The sequence below is a fragment of the Condylostylus longicornis genome, unplaced genomic scaffold (genome assembly GCF_029603195.1).
Source record: "Condylostylus longicornis isolate FDR11 unplaced genomic scaffold, ASM2960319v2 ptg000044l, whole genome shotgun sequence".
NCBI lineage: Eukaryota > Metazoa > Arthropoda > Insecta > Diptera > Dolichopodidae > Condylostylus > Condylostylus longicornis.
In genome coordinates, this window is record NW_026578013.1 from 7,569,737 (window position 1) to 7,584,866 (window position 15,130).

General features: G+C 26.6%; 1 protein-coding gene across 4 annotated transcripts in view; it reads right to left on the minus strand.

The window, feature by feature from the left end:
• Positions 1-15,130, minus strand: part of LOC129610460 (protein phosphatase 1 regulatory subunit 12A) — a 249,434-nt gene that overhangs the window by 25,757 nt on the left and 208,547 nt on the right. For all 4 annotated transcript variants that reach the window (XM_055523061.1, XM_055523060.1, XM_055523062.1 and 1 more), the window contains one exon: positions 3,914-4,039. In XM_055523061.1, the coding sequence (XP_055379036.1) occupies positions 3,914-4,039 (126 nt within the window). The remainder of the gene's footprint in view (positions 1-3,913; positions 4,040-15,130) is intronic.

Sequence of the window (15,130 nt, forward strand, 5' to 3'; positions counted from 1 at the left end):
CGATTAAACCACGTCTGTCCGTCCGCCTGTTTTTCGTTCCGTCAAAATCTAATTAAGCTAAGTTCGCTGAATTTTTACAAATGATTTGTAATAGTAAATGCGGAATCCTTTTTAAATTAGGTGTGATCGAGGCCAATATACTATAAATTTGATGAGTGATTCGGGTAGCTGTCCTGCAGCTTCAAAATTAGTGAGATAAAAATCGTTGAATTTTCTCCGCTCCTGGTGGTAGCTGCCATACAATTTATGTAGTTAATTTGGTCATACCTTGGAGTACAGTATTGAAATTTTGTATCATGAGCACTTAGGATAACTGTCATACAACTTCAAAAGTTAATTGGCATTATTTTAGAAATTATTGAAGCTATAATACAGAAATTGAGTGAAAACAAGTATCTTATAGTAACTCTACATTGTATCTTTATTCGCACAGGCATTACTATAGAGCGCTTAAATATTTTATTTGGTAATACAAAATTTTTTAATTTCCTAAAAAAAAATAGTTTCAATTACTCGACACAAATCGAAAAATAATTCCAATTTTTGATTTATTGAGAATTTTTAAAATCACCCTGTTATATACGAAAGCTATAATTTTCATTTTTATTATATAAGAAGTTCTATTATGTTTTCTAAAACAATTATAGAAATTCAAAAATGAATTTGAAAATTAAACATATTTTCAAATTCGAATTGATCCTTAAAGATGAGGAATCAATCAAAATGTGATTAAAATGATATAAATCATTTAATTCCTAGAAATTTTAAAAGTAACCTTAAAAACACCTTCAAAATAAATTTTTCTTTAATATTATTTTTTTTGAGAATTTCACACGTCAACTTTCAGAATTCGAATGAAAAAAAATAATAATGGATTTTCATTTTATTTGGATTACGTTTTTCGATTAAATAATTTTGAAATAATTATAGAAATGTTAAAAGGACATTATTAAGGAATCTATCGGTTTCGATTTATAAAAGAACAAATTGATTTTTGTTTTCGTTTATAATGCAGGGTCCTCGCATCTTTTGTTATTTTTATGTCAAAATTTGATTGATGGGTATCTGTATAAAGAACCAACTAACTAACCATCTTAAGAAAGCTTAGTTAAGGATCGATAAGGGATATTCTGACCATTAACTTATAACTTATTAGGGATACTCTTTTGCTTATTAAAGAATATTCTGCGGTCCATTTTCGATTTGTTAAAATTGATGTCGAAGTGTCGAAAAAACAATAACTTAATGGAAAATGGCAAAAAAACTTCTATCTTTCCAGTTTTTGCCTGTATTGAATGTACGAGTATTAAGAGTGAAAAAGCACGAAATTTCATAGATTTCCAAAGAACTCAAATATCCTACGATACAAATTGTAATATTTATTTAATATTCTTTTGAAATTTTATTTTTAATACAAAAATTTCTATATATAAATCAATTTTATCTATATTGTATAGAGAAATTTTTGTTAAAAACGAATTAAAAATCTATCAATCTAAAAGAAAAGGAAAAAAATATTTTCATTTCTATAGAAAATTGACATGCTTAACGTAACATTTGTTGCCTATATTTTGAACTTACAGGTTTACACAATATATTTTTCATCTCTATGTTATTCCAGAATAAGAAAATGGCAAAAATTAAATTGAAAAAGAAAAAAGGAAAATTCGTTAAAGTTTATTTGCTGTTTGAGGGAAAAATGTGCCTTAAATTAAATTAAGCGCCTACGAACATTAAAATTATATATGTACGTTTTGTGATTGATTGGTGATATTCGAATAAAATATTAAAACAATTTTCGAATTTCTTTACAGCTGCTGTTTTTATTATAAAAGAAGAAAAGTATTATAATATTTTATATGTTATTGTCAAAATTAAATACAATTGAAATTTAATTTTACCGGCATAGAATTTAAAATTTTTTTTATTTTTAAAATTTTTTTTGAAATTTACACTATTCAAGATATTCAATTTCATTTTAATATTCCCGAAGAAATATTGTGAAGTTCAAAAATAATTCAATAATAACCTCAAAAGCAATGGAAAAAGAATATCTTGTACAAAATTTACCACATACAAGAAATTATGCTAATTGTTTGCGGGTTGTATGTGTGTGTGAAAAGTTATTGGTAGGTTTTGTACCAGATGCCTTTTGTCATATACAAAAGTGGTTAATTGTAATAGAAATGAATATTTTCTTGGTATTTCAGGCATGTGTTTTGCATAACAAACTAAAATTTTATTTTAAAATAGAATAGCTATTGTTCATTAAAATGGTAAATTTTATGCACTATGGTATGTAGTTGTGTTTTAAAAAATTTACATTTTTAATACAAAATGCATTGACGCAATTGATTTGTTCGCATCTACACATTCGATTTGAGAATTTTAAATATTGTAATTAAGTATATAAGTTCAAAATTGCAACTACTTTACATCTGTGAAAATTTCTATAGAACTTTGTAATAGGTCTTTTTGTACGAGTTTGAAATTTTGAATTTATTTAAAATTTTGATTTTGTTCAACTTCTTTAAAATGCATTAAATTTGTTTAACCTGACAACGAAATGTAGTTGCTACACAATTCAGAAATACATAAATATTTATTGTAGTTGAATTGTGTAAAAATTTTGTCATGTGAGAACATGTTCTGTAGAAGGTCCATTATAATAAAAGTTTTTCTGAAATTGTTTCAGTCCAATTTTCTAAATATACGATAGAATCGGAGTATGCTGTATTAAAGAAGTTTGCGTGAAACACTAAACCAAGAAAAGAATTTTTCGAGGCAACTTAAAATTCTGGGCCAATATTGGCATAGTAAATTTGAAAATACATTTTTAGGTGGCTGTTCTAATTCTTACGCTATCGAAATTTTTTTGATATTTTCAATGCTAATTCAAATATCTAAGAAAAAAACACAAATATATTGTGCCAATAATAAGTGATAATTAAATTATTTAATAGGAAGCGTTCAACAGAACAACACTGACGTCGAATTCATGTTAATTAAGAGTTCGCTTACTTTAATAGTATAACGCAGTTATAATTTATATATTAATATAAATATAATTCTGAATATTTTGCATTTTTTTCGTTGTAAAAATCAACAGGACAATGTCAATCACGTAAACCTCAAGTAAACTGACAGTGACAAGTATTGTCACAAGTGCTAAAATATAGCTGGCAAGTTATAGTTAGTGTCATAAATATTCTTTTTTTTTATTTAATAAATGATCTTTAATAAAATCCCAAAAATATTAAAAAATCCCCTGAATTCTCTACTGTTACATGAAAAGTTCCCTTTTATTGAATAAAACTGATTAGAAATTTTAATCTTTAAATGTTCATTTAATGGGATTTCTTTTTAATTTTTCATTTATTTCCAATTTGCAAGTCCCCTTGATTTTTACTTCAAGTTCAAACTTAAAAACAATTTAGTTCTTCAACTTTAATATAAAAACTTTCAAAAGAATCTCATACTTTTATTAAATTGCACAATGAAAACCATCTCAAAAATTCCCATTTCCTTTCTTTCTAATAATTTTTATTACCATCATTTTCTCTCTTTATTATGTCCTTTCCAAATAAATTCTCAAAAAAAAAGAAATTACAATAAGGAAAAACAAAATAAATAAACAATCAATTTAAATGAGGGCACAAGTTTAAGTTAATACCGGGCTGTCCTTTAGTTGAGATGAAAAGTAAATAAAAAATTTTCCTCTTTTATTTTGTTTTCTCTTCCTTATTTATAAAATTTTGTAGTTGTCTTGTTATAATTGTTTTGTTTTAGTGTTTTATACCCTTAATAGATTAATATGTATTTGAAAAACTGATTATAAACTATACATACATATTTGAACATACATATGTAACATTGCATGTCTGCATCTAAAATAAAATAAAAATAAACTTACATGTCCCCAACAAGCGGCTGCATGTACTGGTGACCATAAATCTTTGTCAACTGAATCAACATTAACATGATGTTCTAACAGATATTCAACAACTTTAGTATAACCATTAGCTGATGCAATATGAAGCTGAAAAATAATAAAAAGAAAAACAAATGATATTTATGTATGTTTGTGTTGAAGTTGATTGAAAAAATTAAATAAGATAAATATGTTAATCTACAGATACAAGTAAATATTTTTAAATCTATTGTTGTTTTAAGGACATTTTATATACAAGATACGTTCAAGATTTTAATTAAAATCATATATGATGGGTTTAAATAAAATTGATTTTATATAGAGTGATATTTTGAGATTACATGCAAGTTTGACAAGATTTAGATTATAATATAAAAATTTTTTAAATATAAGCTGAATTTTTCATAGAAATCGTTATTGTGCAAGAAAATGTATAGGGTTCATTGGCAATGATCATTTTGGTCAAGAAATCCTCCAAAAAAAATTACCACAGAAAATTAACAATCAAGCAATCAAATCTTGACAGTATTTTGTTGATGCTCTAAAATTTATGTTTTTATTTTTTATGTTATAAAGGGACCAAGCAGTTGAAGGGGCGTAAAAATTAAAAAAAAGGCGAATTTCGACTTTATAACCGGGCCTACTCCACAGATATCTTTCTAATCAAGTATTACCTCTTTTATGAGTAAAACTCACATACGTATGTGCGACTTAAATTTAAAAGCTGGCATTGGTAAAGTTCAGTATGCTTAACAAATTATTAAGACAACGCGAATTAAAATGGTTTCTGGAGAAGCGCTTAGTATAGAACAGTATTTTCTGTCATTTTCAGATCCACTGAGATTTTTTAATTCAATCGTTTCAATTGGAGCTTAGTTTTTCAGTGATGATGGCTGTTCAGTAAATATCATGGAATTCGGAGTCACATCTGCTATGCCTTATAAATTTCTATAATTATTTAGTTTATGTCAAAACTTAAATAATTACATAATCAAAATTTTCGGTCATGAGTGTTAACAATTTTCTATTTAATTAAATTATTTTACTTGGAGCCATAAATCAGAAATATAAAGAGGGTAGAGGAGTTTAGTTTATTTTTATTACCTTTCATATTGTCATCATATATGATGGTATCATTCAGTATTTAATATTTTGCTGCTACATGAAATGAAATAGGATTTCAATCATGAAATTTAATTAATTGAATATAGAATCGTTGTTATATGTATATCAATAAAAACGAATACCATTTATTTCTTCTGAATCAACAATATTGAATATAGACACTTGTTTGTCTAAAGTTGGCCTGATATGAGTTGAATTTATTAATGCAAAAATGATTGTTCTTAAATTATTCAATGTAAAATTAATTTTCGGAATTTTATCAAATCTCAAACGATAATCGGAGTTAAAAGTCTAGTTTTGAGTTTGTGAGTTGTGATAGCACACAGAGTACTCCTTTAAATAATTTATTATTCATTATTATTGAAATTGTGGGATAATATTGAATTGTAGATAATTTTGATTATCATTTCTGATCAATTTAAATGAAAAATAACAATACTTCATATATTCTAGGACAATTTATATAATATTGCTTTTGTTTTTTAGATTTTAATCTTCTTAATACTACTATTCTCCTACACTATATATGAGTACTGAAATCAATGTTGTTAAATTTACCCCCTTACTGAGTAATAAATCGCTTCAATTATGTATTGATATTCCTGTATTTTTTTTATTACATTGTATATTTTATTATCTATACAATTACACTGTTAAAAAATTGAGTATAATTTCCATCAACCTTTTTGTATACTTTTATTTATGATCGCACTTTGCACTAAATTTAAACTAAATAAACGAATTGAAAAAAAACTAAGAGTTTGACATATGAGCAATAACGTTCACAAATATAATCGGATAATAATGCTAAAATAAAATTTTTTTTCGGCGCTGTCACAATAATTTTGGCATAAAAATGCTATAGAAATATCCACTGATGTAACATTATCCTAGTCGGAAAAATTGATTAATTGTCACAAATTTTTGCACACTTAAGTGCACACTAAAATATTTCCGGGAAGTGCTAGTGTGAAGTGCATGTGCGAAAGGCTAGTGCTAGTATACTTTCGAAAACAGCCTTAGTGTATTTTTTTTTGAAAATTTATTTTATTTTTTTAGTTTAAGGATCGTTACTCTTGCCCAATTTTTTTACAACTCTTACTGAAGGTAAGATTCAATTAAATATTGTAGTAGTTTTACATGAAAATTTTTTACAGTGACAGTTTTGTACATGTGAGTAAAGTATAAGCAAGGATATTTTTCAATAAGCGATGGTTATTTACATTGAAATATTTGTTTTACATTATAGAATTATAAATTATTTTTCAGTTTTAGTTATAAACACACACACAAACATAATATTATTCATAGGTTATGTATTTTTCATGGATAATGCCATTTAATATTTAAACATTTTATTTACTAAGCTTTCATGGTTTTTCATTTTTCTGTTTATTCTCTTTGTATTTTTGTAGAATAGATAAAGTTATCGAAAAAAACAAAACAATATACATTATGCATGTACGTAATTATTTATATTGAAAAATAATAAAAAAAAAATAAAAAGTGAAATTCTATTTTTTAATAAAAAAATATTGAAAGATTTATTCATTTTATCAATTGATTGGAGATAACAAAGTAAATATTTTTAAGATAGAAAAACATCACTGTTATTAAAATATTTTGCAAAAAACATAAAAAATGCAATTTTGCTTAGAAAAATATTTTTAAAAATAAATGAAATAAGAGAGGTGATTTAATTTTAAAGAGAATTGGATGTTGAAATTCAAAATTCAATTTAAATTTGAAATCACACATAAAAGCAAAAGAACTTAAGCAGGTTTAGCATAAAACAACGTTTAACCGCAAACACAAAAAAATTTATATTGGTTGAAGTTTCTCCATATTTTGGTAACAGCTCTAATCCATCACAGTTCCCAATGACCTTTAGTATCAGGCAATTGCCGTTTAACAATTTATATGGTAGTTTTTAAATTCAAGCGAATATCTCCAGGTTTCCTGGCTTGGATGATTATTTGCGCGTTGTGTTTCATGAGTTAGAAAAGAATGGTTGTGACTTCTTTTAATAGTAAAATCTATATGGATTATCTCATTATTGCTTCTTCACAAAGCTCTTTCTTATTCTTATTCATGAAGGGTTTTAGCTCCTTCTTCGTTCATCTCTCATATCATTTATTTTCTACCCAAGTTTTCTATTTCTTCGTTTCGTAAGTAAACTAGTTGGAGCAAATCACTTAACCGTTTAACTTTTTTTTTTCGCGCTCAAATTTTTCTAAAAAATCATCAATTTCTATTTACTATCTACTTCCAGTCGGTTCCAGTACTATCTACTTTCCAGTCGGTACTTTATGTGCAATTGCCTTTTCATGTACTCTCCCTTTGGCTCATTGCATGATAGTTTTTTGTTTCGCAGGATCAGAATTTGCTGTTTTATTTAAATGCTATTTTAAATTCTTATTATTTTTTTAAATTTCTTGGTATGTTTTTTGTTGCACCCGTTGGCCATCTCTAATAGGACGTTATATAAAAGGAGTTTTAGTGTTGTTCAAATTTCGATTATTACATCATGTGCTTCATCTAGTTTAAAAATTTGCTGTTTCATTTCTTTAATCATTTATCAGTAATGTTTTTCCACCCTTTAGTCGAATTACTATACTACATCTGGTCTTGATCTTGTTATAAAGTTCAATGATCGTTCGATGTTTTTTCTTATTAATTTCTTTTCCTTTCTGCTTTTTAGATGCGGTCAACTTTTTATACCTCCACATGGTGTGATCCATTACAATGCTTAGAAAGTTTCTCGTTAAGTCCTTGATTTTTATCCATTTCACCTCGAAATTTTTAGATAATCTCCAAAAATCTTTACACTCTTTCTTTTTTAAGGAACACATTATTTTGGTTCTGAATGCCCCGGGCGATACTTATAGAATAAATCCCATAGATGTCAAAAAGTGCATATATCAAAACAAGTATCCATTTCGTTTCCTTCACAAGGCTGGTTGGATGTCATAGCAATATTAAACTATTTATTCAATATAATATTGACCGGAAATAGTTTGTTAATGGTATTAAATATGCAGATGAATAAAATATATAATTTATATATTTCAACATTTTGAAGAAAATAATGAAGCTGATTAAAAGAAACAAGAAGAAATAAATTTGAATATTTGAATGAAATTCGCGGAAACTATTTATTTAATTAAGTATGCCAAAAATATATTATGACAATCTTAATTCCTTGGAGACATTTATTTGAGCACGAAATTGTGAAATTGAATTTATCACTGATATTAGCCAATAATACGAGAGGTTTTTTTAGATTATACAACTTGATTTACATTCTGCAGAATGTGTAAGTGTAAAATTTTAATTATTACATAATGTAGTAAGAGAAAAACCAAGCCTAGTTGAAATATGCCCATCAACATCTTGTAAATTAAGAGCATATTTGATTGGTTGAATTGATTAAAGAATAATTTCAAAGTAATTATGTATTTTGTGTTTTCATATAAATTGTTGGGGATATCAAGGATCTTTTATTAAGCATTTATAAAATAAATTGATGAATTTGAATTTATACGATGACTTTTTTTTTAATTTTAATCAAAATTAATCGACATTATTAAAATTAATTTTAAATTTTCTGACGTTATTGATGTTAGACTTTTATAGCAACTTCATATACTTTCGTCACAGAAAATTGATCAGAATAAATTGTTTGTCTCTCTATTATTAGATGGCTGTTGAGTACAAGTACGAGCATATATAACTATTTTATATATTTTATAAAAATCCATAACTTATGAAAAAAAATAGTTATTTATAACAGCATCAACTTATTTATCGTTCCTGAGATGCTTCATTAACCATTAAACATTCATTTTTTTTCAGTTTAATAGAAAAATTATATATCATTTTTCTAAAATGAAAAGACGTCCTTTAACAGTAAATTTTCAACGTTAAATATTAATGATACTCAATTATTATACGAGTATATCATAAACCAGAAAACAAAAATAATTGTTACTTATTATATTATTGGTTAGAGAAGAAAAAGTACGTTTTACTTATCACAGTTATTTTTGCTGAAAGAACCATCAATCAAACGTGTTGCATTAAACTTTTCTATATAAAAACAACAAAATATAGCAACAACGATCATACCATGATAACATTAAAAGTACTATTTATATGATAAGCAGTGTCATACAATAACAGCATGATATCTAACAGTACTCCTAAAAGAAGACGATTGTATGTAATGTCAAAATTTAATTTTTTTTTGTAAAAATTATTGTAGAAAAGAAGTGAATGAAAAATAGGGAGAAAACAAACATTTGATATAAACCTGAAATAACGCAGATCTAAAAAGAATACTGTATTCTAGAGTTTTAGATAACATTGAAAATAAAGTAGGACTGAATTTAAAACCAACAAGTAAAAACGTTTCAGTCGGTCTAAACCGACTGCACCTTGTGAATCTGAGTATGAAGACATGGTTTTAAAATATTTAGAATTAGCTTTTGCGGTTGTGTGGCAGACTCGAACTTGTCAGGCCATTCCAAAAAACCATAATGGATATGTCTGACCACTAATTGAACCCATGGTTGCCACGTCTCATGAATCTAATCCTATTATTTTTTCGAATATTTAAATTAGCTTCTGCAGTTATATGGCAGCTACCCGAACCTATCCAGCCATTCCATAAAAACTTTGAAGATATTACAGATCCATAATTGGACACATGACTACCAAGTTTCATGAATCTAACTTTCTCATTTTTCTGAGTGCAGTCATTCCGTTGAAATTTTTGGAGTACATGTAAAATATTATTGGACAAACGTACACAAAATTTCATAATTATATCTTTTTATTTATTCTTCAATTATATTTAAAATAAACTTCTTAAGTTGTATAGCAGTTACCCGCATCCGTTGTTCCAATAACAATAAGGTTCGTCCTTGGCACAAAAAAAGCAACTTGTGAAAGTTTGGTCGTATTTGCTTTATTCGTTTTTGAATAATCGTGCGATCGGACGGACGGACATTTGTAAATCAATGCAGAATTTTGATCTGAGCAAGAATGAATATATGTACATGTCCATACCGGAGACGACTCCTTTATGTGGTTACAAACTCCTTACTAAAGTTAATATACCCTTCATGAAGGTTTTGGGTATAAAAATTATATTCGACGACAATAAACTCTTTTGAGTTTTAAATATTTAGGAAATTTGTTTACATCTAAAGTTCTAAAATACCTTTAGGATTCCCCAAACAAATATCAAATTTGTTTGTCTAGTACCTAACAGGCGTAATATGTATGTTTTTTGTTTTATGAAGGCATTTATATGGGGATGTGAAATCTAGTAAATTTCGAAGAACAAAAAACAAAAGCAAACATTTTTTATGATGGGTAATAATTATTGTATATGCGTATAATACGAAAAAAGGAGTATAGGACAAAAAAAAAATTGTTATCCCTAATCTGTAATAACAGCCCATTATTATCACATTTCAGCAGTAGAAGAGCAACAAAAAAATATATATATGTATAAATATGGTGTAATGAAAAATCGGTCATGACTTTGCAATAAAAAATAATAATAAAATGGCATAAGAGAAACAAAATTCAAGTCACGGAATTTTACGCCACTAAAAAAAATTTCCTTTTTCTATTTTCTTGTTTTTAATTCTGTGACCGCAACCCTAAAAAATAGATGGAAAGAACGATGATACTTTAATAATGATTTTTTATTTGTTGGTACAGTTTACATACTTACATATAACGCATAATTCTGCTTTACAATGTTTAACCTTCTTTTTTACACAAAATTTTACAAAAACAACAAACGAAAACAAAAACAGATTTCTTAAGTTAAGAAAATTTATCGCATTTATAAGAAAATCATATACAAAGAGTATAGAAAACGAAGGTCATGAATGTAGAGCCTTACCTTATGAAAATTGGCATAAAAAATCTGAAGTGATCAGCTCATAACTGCCGGTATTGTCATAATATCACAAAATCAACTTGACGGTTCAAAACTCAAAAACAACCTCATATAAAAATTTTCGTGGGAGACGGTTATGTAAAGCTTGCATTATGTAGGAGTCCTTCGATATGACTAAAAATTTTTATTTTGCTGTTTCGGTGCGGGAAAGCGAATTTCTGCTAAAAATTTTGCGGCAATATATGATATGGTATTTTATATGAGGAATTTCCTTATTATATACAATGTGGCCAATTATTTTTTTAGTTATTCTTTGTCTATGTATGTATATATTATTGAAATTATCGTATTTGACGATAAAAGAAACCTTAAATTACATATAGAACGAAATCCTCATTAAAAATATGAAATAATTTGAGGGAGAAACTTTGAATAAAAATTTGTTAGGACATCGATGTTTTTGTTAAAAACGCGTACTAAAATTTTGAAAAAATTTCTGTAATTATTACCCTACAATAAAGGATAGTGAATTAGGTGCTTCCCCATGATAGCGACAAATTCAGGTACTCTATACTGTATTTTAATATATGAATTCAATTAAATCTTAAAAGGCTGTCTGTTGTCCTTACATACTTTAAATCAACTTGTACAGACTTAACCTTTTCAAATAAATTATTTTTTGTTTTTTGTCCTATGCATCTTCTTTTTTCAATATTATACACAAATATTTTTGTTTTATTTACAATTCTTTTATATACAAATATAATAGGTAGTGTAAATATTTTTATATTGATATTTGGTGCACCTTAACACAAAATACACAAAAAATACACATTTTTAAGCCACCTACATAATATGGAAAAATTATTTTTTTTTATATTCATTTAGCATGATGGCATTTACAGTTCACGGATATTCGAATGGCTTCGTGTAGGTGTATAGTTAAGGTTTTAATATATTTAGTATAAATTCGAGTTCTACACTGTTTTGTTCTGAATATTGAAAACCACATTTTATTTTCCGTACGAACGCAGATGACCACTTGGCAGCAGTCGGACATTCTAGCCTACCGTGGTTTTTGTTTATATTAAAATCTTGAAGATTATTGATGTTTATTGTTTATTTTTTGTTTTAAGTATAATTTATTTTCTTATGGTGAAATTCTTATCAGAATTTGAATCCGGGAGCCCTGGTTAAAGAAGCGGTATTATTAACACTACTACAATTATGAACGTTATGTAGCTGAATCTTCATAAAATGAAATTTTTTCTATATGAATCTGCACTATGTTTACAGTATGGATAGCAGCTGACAATCAGTTATAACAGCTGATGATAAATTATGAATCTATATTCCACATTCAAAAAATTATAAAATATATATTTTTTTTCAGAAAGAGACTTCACAAATTTATATATTCGAAGCTAGAATTAATACTAAAATTATTCAAATTAAAAAATTGTCAACTTTCTGTACTCTAATGTCATTTTGTTAAATGTCAACTTTCTGTACTCTAATGTCATTGTGTTAAACGAAATGGGAAATGAAATGAATACTTCCAACAACTTTGTTGACTTCGCAATTTAATGAAGCAAAATACTATCTTTGCACTGCTCTAAAATGAATTAAAAAAAAAAATTGTCTTATAAATCTTTTTGCATTTATTTTATGGAAATTTCATTATGATAAAACTATATTTTGACACCTCGTCACCCCCATACCTTAAATAAATATTCGTGAAACTTTTATAATAGCAATTGTTCCAAAACTATTCTTATTTTAAACTAGGAGAACAAAAACATTATTTAAAATCTCAAAAATCTTTTAAGAAATTTACTGCCACGTACACCTGTACCTATAAATAATTTTTACATGTGACAAGAGTATGTAACGTATGTGTACTCGCATATGTTGAACAAAAAAAATATGTTTTACTACTTTCTCACTTGAATGTTGAACCATTCTGTATAATTTCCATTCGATTTCACCTTAACATGCAGAAAAATTTTTGGAAAATTGCTTTTTGTTTTTCTTATGTTCTTTTCTACTTTTTCTATACTTTTATTTGTTTATTATAGAAATAGAATTGAACAAAATAAAAGAGAACAAGAGAAAAACCGAAAATAAATTCAATCCTTACATTGTCAACATTGTTAAATCTCATAAAAGAAAGAAAAGAACAATAATAAATTTTAACAGAAGAACAAAAAAAACAGAAAGAAAATGAAAAGAAAGTGGGACAAAAAAGAAAAACAAAAACGTAACGACAGAAAGTGAAAGGAGATCAAGTAGTATTTTTTTTTCTGTTCGTATTCTTTTGTTACAATTTAAAAAAACATTAAATTTCATTCGAACTTTAGCATGGTAAAGGATTTACAAGGATATCGGAAAATAGGAAAACAAAAATTCATGCAAAAAACAAAACGAAGAAACAAACAAAGAACAAAAAAATTCTTTTACGATAAAAAGTCAAGCAACTTGAAATAAAGACGAGAGTTTTTAATGTCACGCAGTGACAAGGAATTAAGGTTGAATATTTTCCATACCACATACTTTTAAAGATAGAGAAAACAGATTTAAATTTAATACTTTCATATTATTATTTATATTAGAATCTATATGTATGTGTATATACTATTAAAAGGATATTAGATAAGGATTTATTCTTTAAGAAAAAAATATTTATTTTGTATTATCAACATATTTATAAATATATTCACATATCTACATATAAATCTGGATAAAATAAAACGTTTGTAATTATGATGTCTTATAGAGCAATCAAGTTTTAATGTACGCGATAAGAGAGAGGAAAATAAAATTTATTTCTAGCACTTTATTAAATGACAAATTATTAAAAAAAAACATTTTAATTCAATGTTTTAGTAATTTTTAATTTTTAGAAATTTTTCTAACGCAACTGTTAATGATATTTGTGCTGCATTTAAAATTTAAAGAAGTAAATCTATTGTTTATCAGGTGGCAGCATAGTAGAGTACTGGAATGTCACATTGATAGCCTTTACCGTGCAAAAGCATTCTCTCAAATGGTTAGTGTATAGCGGAAAGTTGATAATATATAAAATGAAATTTGTATACGTAACTTGACAGTCCATTGTCAATTTTGTGTTTGTTGCCATTTGAAATGTTTAAACTTTTTTTTTTTTTGTAATTTATTTAATTAATTTCAAGTTGTAAGTATTATTTCGGATAATTTTCAATTATTTTTAGTAGACACTTTCTTAATTATAAATTATTTTAAAATGTCTACTTGCGTGACTAAGAAAATACATGGTTTGATCTTTTGCTTAAAATATTTTGCACATAAAAGTAGCAATTTCGTGTGGCTGTCATTTGGATAACGGTAGTTTATTTTTGGAAATTATGATCTGTAATATATATGTATACCTATATGGTATACATATAAATTACAGATCATGATTCAGGCCCGGTTCTGACTTTTTCGGCGCTCTAGGCGCTTTCCGTAACGTGCGCCCTCCCATTTTCAAAGAAATGAAAAATATGCAATCATTATTGCTTATTGCGCTTAATAATTGCGCCCGTGTGTTCCAGCGCTCATTGCATAATGCTTACTTTGCATATATGGTAGATCCGTCGCTGCCTATATACACGATTGAAAGCAAACCAAACTGATTGTATTATTAAGAACCATAAGACGTTTAATATAGTGAAATACGCTTAGTGACAGAAAGTTATATGGATACCGAATGCTTTAAAAAAAAAGTCATTCTAGAGTATTAAAATTGAAAAATTAAGAACTGAAAAAAGAGGAAGCAATTGGTAATTAGAGCAATTAATAAAAGAAGATCAAGAATTGCAGATATTGAGTTGGATGGAATACATCGCCTGATTACGCAATAAAAATATTGAACATTTAACATATAATTCAAGATGTCTAATCTACAACTATACGCGGAAGTGCGAAATAATGATGGGTAAGTAAGCAATTTTCAAAAATATGCATGCTTAGGTATTAAAGTGAAAAAATTTGAAAACAACGACGTAAAAATTGATGTATTTCAAATTCTATTTTTGTTAGATGTAAGAATATCTACCATTTGGAATTGTGTTTTAAAAATATCAGAATGCTAAGTCCAAAGTACAATTGAATTTATTTGAAGACTAAAGGGACCAAAA